At 33.0% G+C, this 16,209-nt stretch overlaps 1 protein-coding gene across 3 annotated transcripts; it reads right to left on the bottom strand.

Moving 5' to 3' along the window:
- Positions 1 to 8,908: 8,908 nt before the first annotated feature.
- On the bottom strand, positions 8,909 to 15,254 carry LOC130936685 (diacylglycerol kinase 1). 3 transcript variants are annotated; one of them, XM_057866833.1, is made up of 10 exons: positions 15,137 to 15,226; positions 14,913 to 14,959; positions 13,259 to 14,745; positions 12,615 to 12,984; positions 12,049 to 12,125; positions 11,185 to 11,304; positions 10,810 to 10,974; positions 10,261 to 10,398; positions 9,826 to 10,021; positions 8,909 to 9,253 (listed from the first exon to the last, which is right to left on the bottom strand). In XM_057866833.1, the coding sequence occupies exons 3-9, from the start codon at positions 14,420 to 14,422 to the stop codon at positions 9,872 to 9,874; spliced, it is 2,184 nt and encodes a 727-aa protein (XP_057722816.1). In that variant the 5' UTR covers positions 14,423 to 14,745; positions 14,913 to 14,959; positions 15,137 to 15,226; the 3' UTR covers positions 8,909 to 9,253; positions 9,826 to 9,871. The 3 variants fall into 3 exon arrangements, with proteins under 3 accessions (XP_057722816.1, XP_057722803.1, XP_057722810.1); XM_057866820.1 differs by lacking the exon at positions 8,909 to 9,253 and having other exon boundaries at positions 9,674 to 10,021; positions 15,137 to 15,225; XM_057866827.1 differs by lacking the exons at positions 8,909 to 9,253; positions 14,913 to 14,959 and having other exon boundaries at positions 9,674 to 10,021; positions 15,035 to 15,254.
- Positions 15,255 to 16,209: the final 955 nt, after the last annotated feature.

The raw sequence follows: 16,209 nt of genomic DNA, 5'->3' as shown, positions 1-16,209 counted from the left end.
ATTTTCATGAAACAAAATTTCTTGATCGAAAAGCAGATAACGCTCTCAGGCCACCATGGGTGGCGTATTGGACACAGAGGAGACTGGTGAACTGGATTGCCTTTGAAACAAATAATAAAATGGTAAATAAAAAAATTATTTTCCTTCAAATTTTGGTTCGGATGCTTCTAAATTATTGTGCTAACTAAATAAGTTTCTGTTTTAGGGAATGGTGAAAAGAGCGGAATTGAGGGGGGAGGGAAGAGATAGAAGAAAAGAAGGGGGAACGAAGGAAAAGAAGAAGAAAGAAAAAAAGAAACTTGTCATCTTGCATTCGTCTTCAGAAGAAGAAACTTTTTCTGAATCTGAGTATACTTCTCACCATCACTTTTCAAAAACTATCTATTTATTTAAAAGTTGTATATTATTATTTTAACAAAATTTTTTGTATGTATTACAGAAAAGAAGAATAAATGGAGAAAATACCGCCAAAGAAGAGAAAATAACCACGAAGAGTGGCGGAAAAATAAAGCAAAAAAAAGGAAAATTGTTCAGACAAATTCAGATAGTAAAACTAAATTCGAAGACGAGTAAGATTCGAAAATGATTATTTTGTTGTTATAAATATGTATTCTGTTTTTATTGATTGAGTCTTTTTTACTACTTGTTCAAATCTGAAATAATTCTATTTATTTGTGAATTAGTTGAGGTTCACCTGATGATGTGATAAGTATTGACAATTTCGGTTCATTTATAGGTTTATTTGAGGTTCATTTGGTTTAGTTTCACTTGGATTTGCTAAAATTGTTCATGTGTGCTTGTTAAGTTAGTTATATACCTATGCTTCACATGGCAGCTTGATTCTCTGCTTGTTTTCGAATATGGATTCCGTGTTCAAATCATTTAATAAATTTGGTTCATTTTTTTAATTAAGGTTCATCCTGATTTTAATTAAGGTTCAAATCAAAACTTTTTGTATGAATTGTCAGAAGTGAAGAAATAGAGAAAAAACAAAAAGAATGAAGAGAAAAAATGACGGTGCTAAAAGAACAAATGTTGCTCCGGATTACCGTGACTCGACGGACGTGCGATATGATTTATCGCAGACGTAAAATTCAGTTTCTTATATAAAGTTCTTATTCTTTCTCTGCTAACTTTTCCTAAAACCTCATGTAATTTCTTTGGTTTTACTAAATAATATTTATTTTTTACTTAGACTGCCGACTGTAAATTTGAACAACAAAAATGAACCTATGTTACAAACAGATACGAGCTTGTCATGGTGTATAAATACACCTAGCAATACCAAGTTATTCTTATTAACATTTATTTACTTTTTCTTTTAGTTAGAATATCTTGGTTGGTGATTTTAATTTCGTATCTTTTTTATTAGAAAAAATACCTCTGAATCCCCAGTTATAATTTTTAGAAGAAAAAAAGGCATCAAAAAAAGAAAAAATAGTTTACAAACTCCAACTATGTAAGTTAAAATACTTACATTGGTATTTTAAATTTGGGTAATAATTTCTGTTGAATTATTGACACAGAATTTTTGTTTAATTATCAGTAGCCCAACACTTGATCCTTAAGAACAAATCCTTGTGGTTCGAGAAGAAATTCAGTCTCAACCTCTGGATATGTGAGTTTTCTTAGTTTAATTGATTCTTCATCAATGCTTGTTTAAATCTGAACTAATTTCAGTTCATTTCTTAGATTAATTGAGGTTCATTTGAGTCCAATTTACTATCCTATTCTAATCAATGTGCATGTTTTACTTAGTGCAGATTTTCAATTTATTTTTCTATTCTAATCATTCAACGTTAACTCATTTCTTGTTTACCTTCATCAAAGTTTCTATTATTGCTCTTCCAAGTTCCCTTGTGGAAGAGATAAAACAACAAAAAACCTTAACTTCTGTCTCTTTGGAAACTCAAATAGAATAAACTTCTGTTAATAAGTAAGTTCTACTTAAAATCTTTTTTATAAGTTTTAAAGTTATATAATAATAATTCAGTTTATTATTGAACACTTTTCTGTTTAATCAAGTTGTCCTTCGAAACCCCAACACCAAGCCCGCAAAGAAACTCCGGCAAGACATTCGGAGCAAGAAGCTCCACTGAATGTGTAAGTTTTACTTAAAATTTATTTTATAAGTTTTTTTATTATATAATAATAATAATTTCGGTTCTTTATTGAACGCTTTTCTATTTAATCCAGCTGTCCTCAAGAACCCCAACAACAAGTCTGTGAAGAAACTCTGACAAGGCAATTGGAGCAAAAAGCTCCTCTTAATGTGTAAGTTTTAGTTAAAATTATTTTTATTAGTTTTGTTGTTATATAATAATAATGTTGGTTCAATATTGAATACTTTTCTATTTAATCCAGCCACCTTCTGGAACTCCAACACCAAGCCTATAAAGAAACTCCGACAAGGCAATCGGAACAAGAAGATCATTTTAATGTATAAATTTTACTTAAAATTCTTTTCATTAGTTTTGATAGTTTATAATAATAATTTTGGTTTATTATTGTACACTTCTTTGTTTAGTCTAGCTGCCCTCCGGAATCCGAACACCAGGCCTGCGAAGAAATTTCGGCAAGGCAATCAGAACAAGAAGCTCCTTTTAATGTATAAGTTTTACTTAAAATTCTTTTTATTAGTTTTGATTTTATATCATAATATTTTTTATTATTACTTAAAACTTTTCTCTGTCATCTTATAGTTCTCCCGTCCTCGACATTGGGAAGATGATGCACCTTCTTTCAGCCTTGGCATAAGTCCTCCGACCTCCCAACCAACAGTAACACAACTTGAAATGTTGTTAGAGGCGGTGATAAATGATGGGGTTACAGCAGCATTGTAATATGCCGAGGAAACAAGCGCAGAGCCGAGTCTGAGCACTCCTGAAGGGTACAAGACTCTAGTAAAAGAAAAAGTAATAACAAAGGAGCTGAGGAAGAAATATTATCAGTAGATGACACAAATAAAGGTTTACAAAGATACAACCAATGAGTTTGAAACGATATTCATGTTGGACCACAAAGCGCATTTAAAGGGCGTAGATGCCACTTCTTGTCTCTAACACCCAGACAAGATATAGAAAATATGGTAAATTCTTTAGTTATTATATTAACACTAATGATTTTTCTAAAAAGTTTTATTCCCATAAATCTAATAAATTTTTGTCCTATATAGGTGGTCTTTCAATGTGTATGGTTCTCAACAACAGAAAATATCGCAGATTTGATGAAGAAATATACTGTGTACCGACAGATATTGTGGTAAGTCAAATTTTTTGTCCTATATAGGTGGTCTTTGCAATGTATATGGTTCTCAACAAAAGAAAATATCACAAATTTGATGAAGAAATATACTGTGTTCCAACAGATATTGTGGTAAGCCAAATTTTTTATTCCTTAAATAATTTTGGTTCATTTCTTCGATTAATTGAGGTTCATTTGAATTCAAAAATGAATTTGATTTGTTTTTGTTGATGATTGAGTCTTTATTACTACTTGTTCAAATCTGAAGTAATTTCAGTTCATTCTTTAGTTTATTTGAATCCAAAAATGAATTTGATGTGTTTTTGTTGATGATTGAGCTTTTCTTACTGCTAGTTCAAATCTGATATAATTTTGGTTCATTTGTGATTTAACTGAGGTTCATTTGAATTCAGAAATGAATTTGATGTGTTTTTATTGATGATTGAATCTTTATTACTGCTTGTTCAAATCTGAAGTAATTTCGGTTTGTTCCTTAGTTTATTTGAGGTTCATTTGAATCAATAAATGAATACAATATGTTCTTGTTGATGTTTGAGCTTTTTTTCTTGCTAGTTCAAATCTGATGTAATTTCGGTTCATTTGATTTAACTGAAGTTCATTTTGCAGAATTTAATGTTGGGGAAGCACAACCATCATTACATTGATCCAAACACTAAGAAGGCCTACCGGATCAGTGAATTTAAGGACTACCTGTCTTTTCTGGACAAAAGAAAACTAGCATCGCATCCATTTGTGAGTTGTAATTACTAAAACCTTTCTAATAATTCTGTCGCTTGCTATCATTTAGACTAAAATATTCTATTATTTTTTCAAACTTTAACTGTTTACACTAGTTTGCCATGGAAGCCATTGGTGGTTGTGGATTGCTGATGTTAAGAAAAAGGTCTTCCATGTGCTTGACCCCGTGAAGAAAAAATATATACCTGAACAAAGAATAGCTTTGAACAAATTTGTTGTAAGTTATTTACATAATACATATTTTTGTTATAAATTATCTCTCCTTCTAGCCATTATCAATCACTCCTTGTGCCTGATTGAGTATTGTTTGTGGGTTTGATTTCCTTCAATTATTACTGAATTGAAATATATTTTTTGTATCCTTTTTAGGACTTAATAGTATCCCAGATGAGGGTTTATGTTGGGGCAGAACTTTTGGTGGATAACGAAGAGAACGTTGAAGTACCGTATATTATGATCTGCAGTCAACGAACATCGTAAAATCTTTCTTTACTACAGTGCTATTATTAATATATTTATTGTGCTATTATTAATATGTTGTATCTCTCTTATTAATCATATTTTACTTTCTTATTTCTTTCTTAGTTATGATTGCGGGATATATGTGATGAAATGGCTAGAAACAATTGATCTTGAAAAGATCAAAAATGGAAAATATAAATATAAAAACTGGAAATAGGTATGTAATTTCTAAATTAATAAATTTTAGTTCATTTCTTATTTCATTTGGGTTCAAATTAAGTAATTTCTTTCAATTGAATTGTAGGAAGAAATAGATGCTTTCAGGCGAAAATATGGTCCAACCATTCTTTTGGATAAGGTAAATAAATTGAGAAACAAAGTAATCAATACATTTGAAGCGATAAGACTCCCAAAGTCATCCACTGTCCTCTCAAGCTCATTTTGTAAATTCTCATCTAGGGATATAGAAAGTAAATAGGTTATAGGTTCAATCTTCTCTTTGTAAGAAATTGTAATTAACACTAATTTGTAAGAAATTGTAAAGAGACAAACACTTCTTCTTTGACTCGTTGTAAATATTAATGTATATATTAAAAAAATTTCTTAAATTCCTTTGGATTTATTTGTTGGAAATGTCTGGGCTGATTTGAATGAATCTAGGTTCACAGTGAATGGATTGAATGTATTTATCAAACTTCAAGAGCACCAAAAATATAAATGAACCGAAATTATTACATGAAATGAATTGAAAAATGAACCCTCATTATTTGACTATTCAATTTCATAAACACCTAAATTGTTTGCCATAACACAATTACAGAAGCTAATTTGAAAAGCAAAAAAGTGACTATTCAATAAAACATAACATAAATCAGAAATTAACCCTCATTATATGACTAAAATTTAAATGAACCGAAATTTAGTCATACATGAATTAAAATTTATATTAATAAAAGCTGAAACTTCTATAATCCTCTCCGGGATAATTCATATCATGCGCATCATAAAACTTGGAGCTTGACTGAATTATTGATTCACCATCTAAAATGTTCGACTACAAAAATAAAATAAATCATATATTAGCAAAATGCACAAGGGAATTTTTTTCCTAGTCAAAAGCAAATCAATGTTATCTCACTTAGAGCTGGCTTTTTTTTCTTTGTTGCATTTGCAATCCTTTTTTTTTTCATATTTGATCCCAGTTTATTCTTAGGACGTCCTCTTGTTCTAACACGTGGGGGGTTTTGAAGGTCGTTAACATCATTTAACGTAGCGTCTTCGTAAGATAACAAATATTTATCTTTAGTTTTCGCTTGATATTCTTGTTTCTCATCCATGACATTATCAAAAGCCCGGTGTAGAATTCCAGTCAACTCCTCAAATTTTGACGTAAATTCGCAAATATTGTGCGACTAAAACACCAAATCGTCGAACCTCTTACTTCTTGGCTCCAATAGAGGCTCGTCTTGGCTACTCTTGATGTATGTGTGCCTCCTCTTTACGTTCTTACTCCAGCGTTCCAATATATATTTTGGTGCCACTTTATCTACTCGCTCAAAGCTTAAGGCTCTCAGAGAATGATGACACAGTATACCCCTTGATTCAAACAACAAACACTGGCACTTTACTTCCTGTGATATCGTGTCGGATGTAACAACAAACTTGTTGAATGTGGAGTTAGAAACCTGCTCTACAATTTCATATGCCATAAAACCTAAAGTGGAATTCGTTGATCTTGTGATGTAATTCACCTTTTTCTCTGAATTGTACTTGAACTTCTCTAAATTTCTCGTGAGTATACACGTGCTGAAATTGAGCCTCTATTGGTGATTTTGTTGCACACAATATCACAGTATAAAAATCAGCAGCATCAAATTCTCTCTCTCTTTACTCTTTGCTTCCTAGGCAATTATCATATTGCTTTACAAATTTAATCAAAGAGCTATTGCGTGTGATAAACTTGTTAAAAAAAAGCATGCATGCTCTCGCTCCTTTGTATGCTTCTCATCCCGACCCAAAAGCGGTGATCGAGATAAATTGGAATCCATAAATGGCGATCTTCAAATAGCTCTGCAAATGAACTGAAATGAGACGCGAAAATGAGCCGAAAGTTATGTCCATTTGGAACCGAAAAAATAACATCAATTAATTCAAATTAAACCTGGTTACCTGAAAGCCACTTATTGTCTCCAAGACCATACTTCGTTTGTCAAATGCGTCTTTTGTAAATGAGTTCTAAACAACATGACTCATCTCTTGTTCGATTTCTTCGTGGCATTTGTAGCCATTTAATTTGCTTGGGATATTCTTCATGATATGCCAAATGCACCACCGGTAAATTGTTGTTGGCATACAGGTCTCAATAGCCCTTTGCATCGATGCACATTGATCGGTAAGAATCCCTTTTGGTGCCTTTCCTCTCATGCACCGAAGCCAATATTCGAATAACCATTTAAATGACTAGATGTCCTCATTTTTTTTATCAAAACACATCCGAGAAGTATCGACAGACTGTGGTTATTCACACACACAAAAGAACAAAAAACCATATTGTACCTGCAAAAAGGGACACCAACAGTTATGAACCAAAATTTATTAGCCTTATGAACCGAATACTATATTACAGTGAACTGAATACCTGTTTGTGTTGTAAGCCATATCAAATGATACATCTCCAAAATACTCGTATACAGCCCTGCTTCTTGCAGCGGTCCAAAATGAATTTTTGATAGAGTGATCAGCTTCAAGGTTAAGCTAAAAAAAAATTTTTGATTCTTCTCTTTCATTCTTAATAAGTACTTGCTAAATTCTTTAGCATAATATTTCCGTACTTTTCTTGTAATGTAGTTCCTCACATATTTTTTATAAAACTTAGTTCGTGATTACCACCCACTGTTGCTACAAATGGCTTATATGTTTTACTCGGTCAGATTCCGGCTTCCTCGTTGTTTTCAATGGTACGACGCACAAACATGCTTAGCTCCCTGTGTTGTTTAAGCATCTCTGCTCAATTTGGACAGCAAGGGTGTGAATGATTTAGAACAACTTTATAAATTATCCAAAGACCAACATCCTTTAATATATGTACATAAATCCTGGCTGGACAGTTTATTCCAGCTGAGGGGTTTATTTTCAGAGTTGGAGATATCTTGGATTTCCACTTCTCCTCTCTACTATATGTAATTAGTTGATTTTTAATTTCATCTTCCTTCTGAGTGGTGTTTTTTATTTTTGTAGAAAAACCGACAAGTTTGGAATAATATTTATAGAATTTTCTAGCTTATTCAAGTGTCTTGAAAGTTATCCCAACTTTTGGGACAAATTGTTCATCAACAACACACATAGACCGTAAAATAAACCAACAAGACCATTATGTAATAGCCAATGAAATGAAACATGTGCATTCTGTAAATTTAGAAACTCCTGTATTCTATCCAAATTCTATTCATTATCACTTTATTCGATTGCATTCCATTCCATTAAATTTAAAATTGTTGACGAATGAACCGGAATACTATCATAATGAATCGAAAATTGTCAATTATATAAATTCAAATTCAAAAATACCTACGTCCTAGAATGAACTGAAAAAATTTCAAAATGAAACTATTGTATAATATCAAATGAACCTAAAATTGTATTCATTAACAACACCGGATTTAGCGATTGCATTCCATTCCATCCAATTCAAAATTGAATAATCCAAATTTCGTCCACTTGATTCAATTCAGAAAAATAATTCAAATCGCTATCATTCAACTGATTTGAATTTGAATAATTTATTATTTTAACATGCTATTCAAATGTAATGCAGATCGGAATTTAAAAACGAAGAAAATAACAAAATTTTATGTTGAGAAAGAAAAATGAAGAAAAGCTTTATATTGAGAAAGAGAAGCTCTACTTTAAAAGAGGTTTACGTTAAAGAAATTTACATTAAAAGTTGGCGCAGCACTTGAAGCAAAATAACTTGGTTAGAGAAATTAGATGCAAAACATTATTGCTAAATTTGTGGCACCTACTATGTTGCATATTATCATTTTATGTTCTTGATTATCCTCTCAAAGGCAAACAACATTTTTCCACGTGTAATTAATTGGTCAGAGTTTGTTTTGACTTTTGAGTTGGTTGAGCCCTATACTGAATACACCGTTATTCTCTTCTAGTTTGTTACTTGTTAGCTGAGCTCAAGGATTTCACACTAGTTTTAATTTTATTTGTTATCTAAAATTATTTTAAAAATAAAGACACTATAATTTTACTGGGTCAAAGTTTTTGTAAATGAAGGAAATATACTTATATCCAAACAAAGAACTTAATCAGAAAATAAATACAAGCAATATAATAAGCAAGTATACTAATTTAAATCACTGATTATATATGCAGTTCTAGTTGCTTCGATATAAATCAAAGCCATGGAAATAACAGCGTAGAAAACAATGTAATCAACTTGCTAAAAACGCACCGAACCACACGTTAATTTCAAGGCAAGACAACTATGTTCCACATCAAATACTGGACATTCTGAGATTTTAATCACAAAAATGCTGCAAAGGTAAAATGGCTGTTTGGTTCTGCAATGAAAAATCAGCAAGAGGAGGTGGAGGAACCACCAGTGGCTCCTACAAGGAGACTCAATTTTCAGTACAATGGCAGCGAGTTGTACGACTCATTCGAGTGGAGACAAATGACTCAGCAGCTCAACAAAGCCATTCATAACTTGAATGCAGATCCAACTAACAAGGCCATTCAGGGCGTTAGTGCTTCCTTACCAGCATACATCTTCAACCTAAATTCACCACTTTATAGACATCAACTTAACTTTCTCTACAGAGAAAGCACAAGAACACCAAGAAGAATTTCAGGTCCCCGAGTGCCCGAAAAACGAGCTTGCGGAAGAAGAACAAGAATTGGTGGTTTTGTAACACGTTTTTGGGTTAAGGTCAAAAGAGGTTTGTCGGGGAAATAGCATTTAAGTTAAGAAGATAAAATCAACAAGGCAACACTTTCAGAGTTCCATACTACTCTTGCAAAAATTGTTGTATAAAATCTGTGGCAGCTTGTAATAATCATTTTCTTTCAATAGTATGCATACAATAATGATCCTCTTGTAAGAAGGAAAGCTATAAAATAATAATAAAAAAAATCACAAAACCCACATAGCCACTTTCTGCAAGGGTCACATGATACAATGTAATTGCATAAGATGTGTTCAAAACGCTATATGATTTCATTTCTTTTTTCTCTATATGTATCGGATTCATAATGTACAAATCTGCTTTGGAAGCAGCAGGGAGTTCAGACAAACCTTTTTAAAAGGAAAATTCACTGTGGTTAACGTAGAATCAAAACACAACTTACAAAATCTCTGGATTTGATTTCTGGTTGAAAGGATAAAATGTTCTTTCTAGGACAGCTTCAGTGCCATTTCTTGAAGAAGCGCTCGCTTTTGTGAGGCATTAATTACATTGTTTGATTCAGCATTCTCAAGCACGTCAGTGATTATTGCTGCTGCATGGCCAAGAGGTTCCTCAGCCGCCCTCTTCAACATGAAGGCCTGAACAACCACCAAATGAGCGAAAAATAAGCTTACAGTTGTTCATGCATTTCATTTAAGTATTTAGGACAGTTACAAAGAAAGCAGTGATATAAAGACCTTCTAACGTTGGAAGCAACAGAAAGGACACAATCATATGTCATGAAAATAACGGTATCAAAATGCCAAAGTAAAGGATGAGAGTAATACAGCAAGTTCACACTGCCTGCAATCCAAAGGGATGAGTATTAAAATGATACCTGGCCATGATGGGCTATGGAAATTGTACAAGGTTGCTGAGACCAAGGCTCTCCATCAATCTGAACAGGAAATGGAGCAAATAATTGTATCTTAATTGACTGTCCTTGTGCAAGTCTTCGAGCACGAGAAAGCCCAACCTGTTTTGACAAAGCCAATGTCGGATTTGAATAACAAGAATTTTACAGTTTGATGACTTCCTGTAACTTAATCATGACAAAGATATCAAGTCTCAATCCGAGTCAAAAGTATGTCCTTGTAAAACCATGAGCTTTTAAGTAGGCCACAATCAACAGAGGCCACAAACTAAATACAACTGATACACAGCATAGTTCCCACACACATCATGATTTAAGAAAAATAAAAAGAACAAAGAAAAAAGGAATTTTCATGCCTAAATTGTTCACTCCAGAATCTTATATTTAATTCAAACCAATAAAACAAAAGAGGTAGTCCACCTCCATATTCTTTATATAAAACTTCTAGTGATGCTACAAGGCAACAATACAAAATTTGGATACCACTATATGGGGTCTGGGGATTCCTTTTACCTGAAGCTTTCCAAGGTGCCATGTCCCGGATATGCTCACAACTTCAAGTATCTTATCATGCATGGATTGAGGATCAAAATTATCATAACTTTCATCCTCATTTTGCCACAAATCTACACCACCCATGTAGCTTCCAATATTTGCAACAAGAACACCTTCTGCATCCTGAATAAATTGAAAAATGTATTAAATAATTCAGCAATTTGGTAAAGGTTTTCTATCCTGCTCATATTTTGGTGGGCAAAGGGGTGCATCGTATTAGAAAATAAAAGGTTAGTTTTGGCATTAAAAGGAACAGAGAATGTGTGATGACTGGACAGCTACACAATAAAGAGAATTTGCACCATAACTAAGGTTGTTTGCACTTAAATTTACCTCAGGGACCTCAATTTCAACTCCATCCACCTCAACTCTAATCTGCCAGGGGAAATCTGCAAAGGTCCTATCCATAATACCTTTAGCACCTTCTCTAGCGTATAGAACTTTGTTCATAAACTGCACATATCAAAATAATTTGTGTTGAGTCTAGAAGTTTCAGTACATATAATTGTAAGCAAATTAGTTGCATTTTGTTTGAAGAAAAAACTATTTTTTCCAATTCAAAAACCACTATCACATATTTGAATAAATTTGTTAAAATAATTAAAAAATATATTTTTAGCTTTTATCTCTACATTAAAGATTCAAATTTTATAATCGCTTCAAGTAAAAACCCAAACAAATTTAGCTTAAGTTTCACCGATCATAAGATCAAAAGAATTGTGGTATACCAAAATAAACAAGAGGATCCTTTAAAGTGAGAAGATTCATAAAGTAATAAAGTAAAAGAGGTAACCACCCTTGGATCATTTGATGATACCCACTTGCAATGGAAGTTATTGATCCAAAGGTGTTCAATCCAACCCCTCACTTTATCACTTTACAAATCTATTCACTTTTAAGGATCCAAACCCATTATAACGCAAGTGTTATTGAACCCGAAAAACCATATCTTTGATATTCCTTACTTTCTCTATCTTTAACAGCATATGTTTTTCTTTTTTCCACCCAGGAACAACACAAACCCCACGTCCATGTAAACATGTTTCCATTCCATAAAAAAGTAAGCAATCATATCCACACAGCGGGTCTCCTATTTCAATAAATTTTCCATCTCTTATATTGAAACTTAAAAATGCACAGTTCACATCATCAAAATGCCACACAACTCATAACCAATATCAGTTACACCTTAAATACCTGGTTATAAAATTTATCTGGATTTTCTTCCCGCATATTATGAATGTCCAAAGCAACCTTTGCATCACATCCAATTCCTGGGGTTTAAAAAAGATTCAAAACTAGTATCCAATGAAGAATTTACAGAAGAGGATTACGGAGAATAGCAAAGCGTTATGAGCCAAGTAAATACATAAGAAAGCAGCGGAATTTGTGCCTGATTTGAACACCATGCTAAACCTCACTACACTATCCCACAGAATCTGACTAAAATCATATTTGACGGGATAAAGATGTAAGTTGACCATATTAATGTAAAAATCAACACAAGCAAATAAACCTTTCAACTTGATTCAGTCAGTTTCACAGTCAAACCAGAATACTAAGAAAACATAAAATCAAGTGCCAGATACAAAAGGCATCTCTCTCAAGCCATTATCACTAACCAAAAAAAAAAAAAAAAGAATAGCTCTCGTGTGTGTGTGTGTGTGCTTATTCACTTTTACAAAGCTGACCTATCAGACAAATCAAATCTACAGGTTTTTAATGTAATTAGCAGTAAGCATGAGAAAAATGCATTCACATACCAAGGTAATTGTTCAAAAACTTCGGCGGTTGGAGCTGTTGCTTCTCATGTGTATTACTAATAGATACCTTCCACCGGTCAAGAATAGTAACAGCAGCATGTTCTATGTGATGCAACAGTGTGCTAAGCCCCCCTTGCCTCTCCACAGGTCCCAATCCACTTCCCCAAGAGAGAACTCTAGCCAGATCATTTCCTGTACCAGCAGGAAGAATAGCAACTGGGGGAGGGGAAGCAAAATTTTGCTTATCTATAGCATTCAAAACCCAGCCAACAGTTCCATCTCCCCCACACACAAGAACCCTGAAATGAGGCACCTTCCTAAATAAATGAAGTCCCATCTCTGGCCCCTGTGATGAGCTCAATTCAAACACCTAAACAAAGAGAGGTTTGATTTTCATTATGTCAATTACCACTCAAAACAAGCAAGAGAACTAGTAAAGCCACCGTTAGTAGTCTTTCATGTATCCCAACAGCCGATAGCAACTACTTTGTAATCTTGTTTAGCTAATTTCATAATAGGACATAAGTTTTAATGGATGGATGTGTTCTACTTGTTAATCAGCTTCAAAGCATAAATGTTTATACAAGGCTGCACACAGATACCTAAACAATAACCAGACATAATAATAAGTGGTAGAAACAAACCTGAACAGGGTTTAAAAGAATATTCAGGCGCAGCCTAAGTGAGTCTCCACGCTGGGCACCACTCTTCTTGTTTATAAACACTAACAACGGTCTTGCATCCGGAGGCAAATCAATCAGCTCGTATTTCTGTTTAATCCCTAGTAACTCATCCTTCAGATTGAATGAAGAATTGCGTTTAAGACTGGGTTTTCTATCCATCTTTTTAACTACATCACCATCCTGATGTTGAGCCTCCTTACTTATGACACCATTATTTTTTTCATCCACTTCATGGTGACCATTGGCTATTTGATGAGAATCACCAGTGCTTTCTGTGGACATTTCACCAGTGCCTTCACCATTCTCGGATTCAGCTGATTGTTCACTTCCATGCTTATACTTTTTGCTCTGATTCCTAATACTTGCCCGAACTGAAGATGCTATCTCATTTGCCCCATGAGTAATTGTGCTTAAGAAACCCCCTGCCATGTTCCTGTTCAACTCCTTGACATGCAATGGTGATAATATCAATCTTTTAAATGGGCCTAAATCACATATATCACCCGATTCACTAGACATTGTACTGTGACAATCAACATGTACCAAACGTTGACACCATAAGCAAGACCATATAGGGGAGCCACTGAGGAATGTCCCACTACATGGCTCCTCACAGTAACTACAGTAAGAGGTTTCATCAGGATGATCCGCAACATCTGTCCAACGAACAGCCCATTGGTGCATGACATGCTCATATCCAACCATAGAGACACACTTACAGTCCTTGTGGGCACTAGAAGAACAACTTAGATGAGCTACTGCACCACATATACCACAACGGTGTATAAAACTATCCGAAGCTACTATAGGACCCAGCGTTTGAGAGGGCGACATGGACTTAAAACATACACAGCAGTTTAAATTCTTAGCACGAGATACGGATTCTAGTGTCCAAGTATGAGGGGCCACAGGAACTTTGTGCCTGGCCTTGGGGTTTTTCTTTGATCTAGCTATGGCTTTCATCCAACTGAGGTTGATGTTTCTCCTCCACTGAAAAGCCGTATATGCTATGGTCAAAATTCCAACAAGGGCAGCAATGCAACATGATATAATGAAAAGCCGATCAGTTGGATTTTTGGTGTTCCAACTGTAAAGCAACATCTCAAAATCCCTGTCCTCGTCCATACCAACTCAACTATATAATTCTAAAACCTGCAACAATTTAATTCAACGGGTCCCCAACTTAAACCCTGATAAATCCCTAAGTATGATCATAAACCTCCCATTTCAAAATTGCTGTTTGTAGGTCTGATTCTTCAATAAAAGTTCATATATGGTAGGCAGTGTGAGTTCTGTGTAGTATACTAGTATGTGATTGCTACACCTTACTTCTATCTAAAAACAAATCAAACATGAAGGTTTTTCCTCATCCCCAATTTTTCTGCAAAACATCTTCTGTTAATTCCTTGTTAACTCCACAGTCTGAAAGAATGCAGTATGCAGAATACCTGCACCCAAAAAAAGAAAACAAAAATAACAAAGTTAAATAAAAATGATTTAAAACGAAAAAAAAAAAAAAAAAACTTGCAACAACCAATTAAGTGTCATATTTATTGTGAACGCCGAAATGCCATAGTTTCAGAACCACCATTTTCAAAGCAGAGAAAAAGCCAACCTCGGTTTCTCAGAAACCAAACAAAAGCGTTTCCGGTACCCAATCAGCTACAGCATGCAAAAATTCAAAAAAGAAATAAACAATTCAGAATCGAATAGTATCATAAATGAAAAGTAGCTTACAGCTTTTTGTTGATGCAGCGAGATCAAGAGTAAAAACAAAGTATTGAGGTGCGGAGAAAACCCTAAATTGATGGAGAGAAGCGAAGGAAGAAAGAAAGTTACAGTTGAAGAAGGGAGAGATACGGAGATGAAACTGAGAAAAAAGCGAGAAAGAAAATAGACGAAGCGATCCCTCGACACAAGTCACACAACACAACGTAGCTTTTTCTTCAATTTAGGAGACACACTAAAATAGAATAATCAATAATTTTATGACCCTATTTTAATAACGTTATTATTTTTATATTATATGTGAAGTGACATCATAAAAATAAAAGTAAAATTATTATTTTTGTAATTTTATAGAGAACATAAACTGTTAGTGTTTTTAATAATATTAAATAATTTGTAAATTAGTATTAAATTATTTGAATTTATGTTTTATATGCAAATATGTGTCTAAAAGATTCAATGATTCGACTATTAGATATTTTTAATAACAAAACATATTTTTTAATTTTTTAATAATTGTCAAATAATTTTTATTTAATTTTAATTATAAATTTATTTTTTATATATTATTTAATTATAAAAATTATTTTTTATTTTATAAATTATTATTTTATTAAAAATTTTAAAAAATATATTTTATAAACGTTATGCAATCATCTAATCTTTTGTCAAATAATATTTGTACACTCAAAACAAAACTTTTAACTAAAAATCAATTAATAAAAGAGAAGAGAAATAAAAAAGTTCAAAACTCGAAACCAAAAGTTCAATTAATTTAATTATTTTGCATGAGAATACACTCTATTAATTATAATTTAGATTTTGGGCTTATCAATTTATAAATGTCTCGACCAAAAAAATTTAATTATAATATTTTATTATTTTTTAACTATTGTATTATATTTTTGAGTAATTACCCAAATCAGTCCCTGAGGATTTCAGAATCAGACATTTTAGTCCCCAAGAAAAATTAATACACAGATTAATCCCCAAGGTTTTACTCCGGCAGACAAATCAGTCCCCAGTTCATTTTCCGGCAGTGTAATTCCAATCAGTCCCAGAGATTTTAAAAACGGACATTTTAGTCCCCAAGAAAAACTAATGTACAAATCAATCCCCAACGTTTCTCTCTGTTAGACATAATAGTCCCCTGTCCAAAAATAAAATAAAATAAAATAATTATT

Source organism: Arachis stenosperma, chromosome 1 (genome assembly GCF_014773155.1).
Source record: "Arachis stenosperma cultivar V10309 chromosome 1, arast.V10309.gnm1.PFL2, whole genome shotgun sequence".
NCBI lineage: Eukaryota > Viridiplantae > Streptophyta > Magnoliopsida > Fabales > Fabaceae > Arachis > Arachis stenosperma.
This window is presented reverse-complemented; position numbering and strand designations above follow the sequence as displayed.

Bases quoted from the DNA above. Each gene is read 5' to 3' on its own strand.
- LOC130936685 (XM_057866827.1), bottom strand. From the start codon at position 14,422: ATGGACGAGGACAGGGATTTTGAGATGTTGCTTTACAGTTGGAACACC. The intron at 11,305-12,048 runs GTATTTAAGGTG...TGATATGTGCAG, and splicing joins CAGATAAATTTTATAACCAG to TTTATGAACAAAGTTCTATA. The intron at 10,975-11,184 runs GTAAATTTAAGT...CAATTTATTCAG, and splicing joins TTGAAATTGAGGTCCCTGAG to GATGCAGAAGGTGTTCTTGT.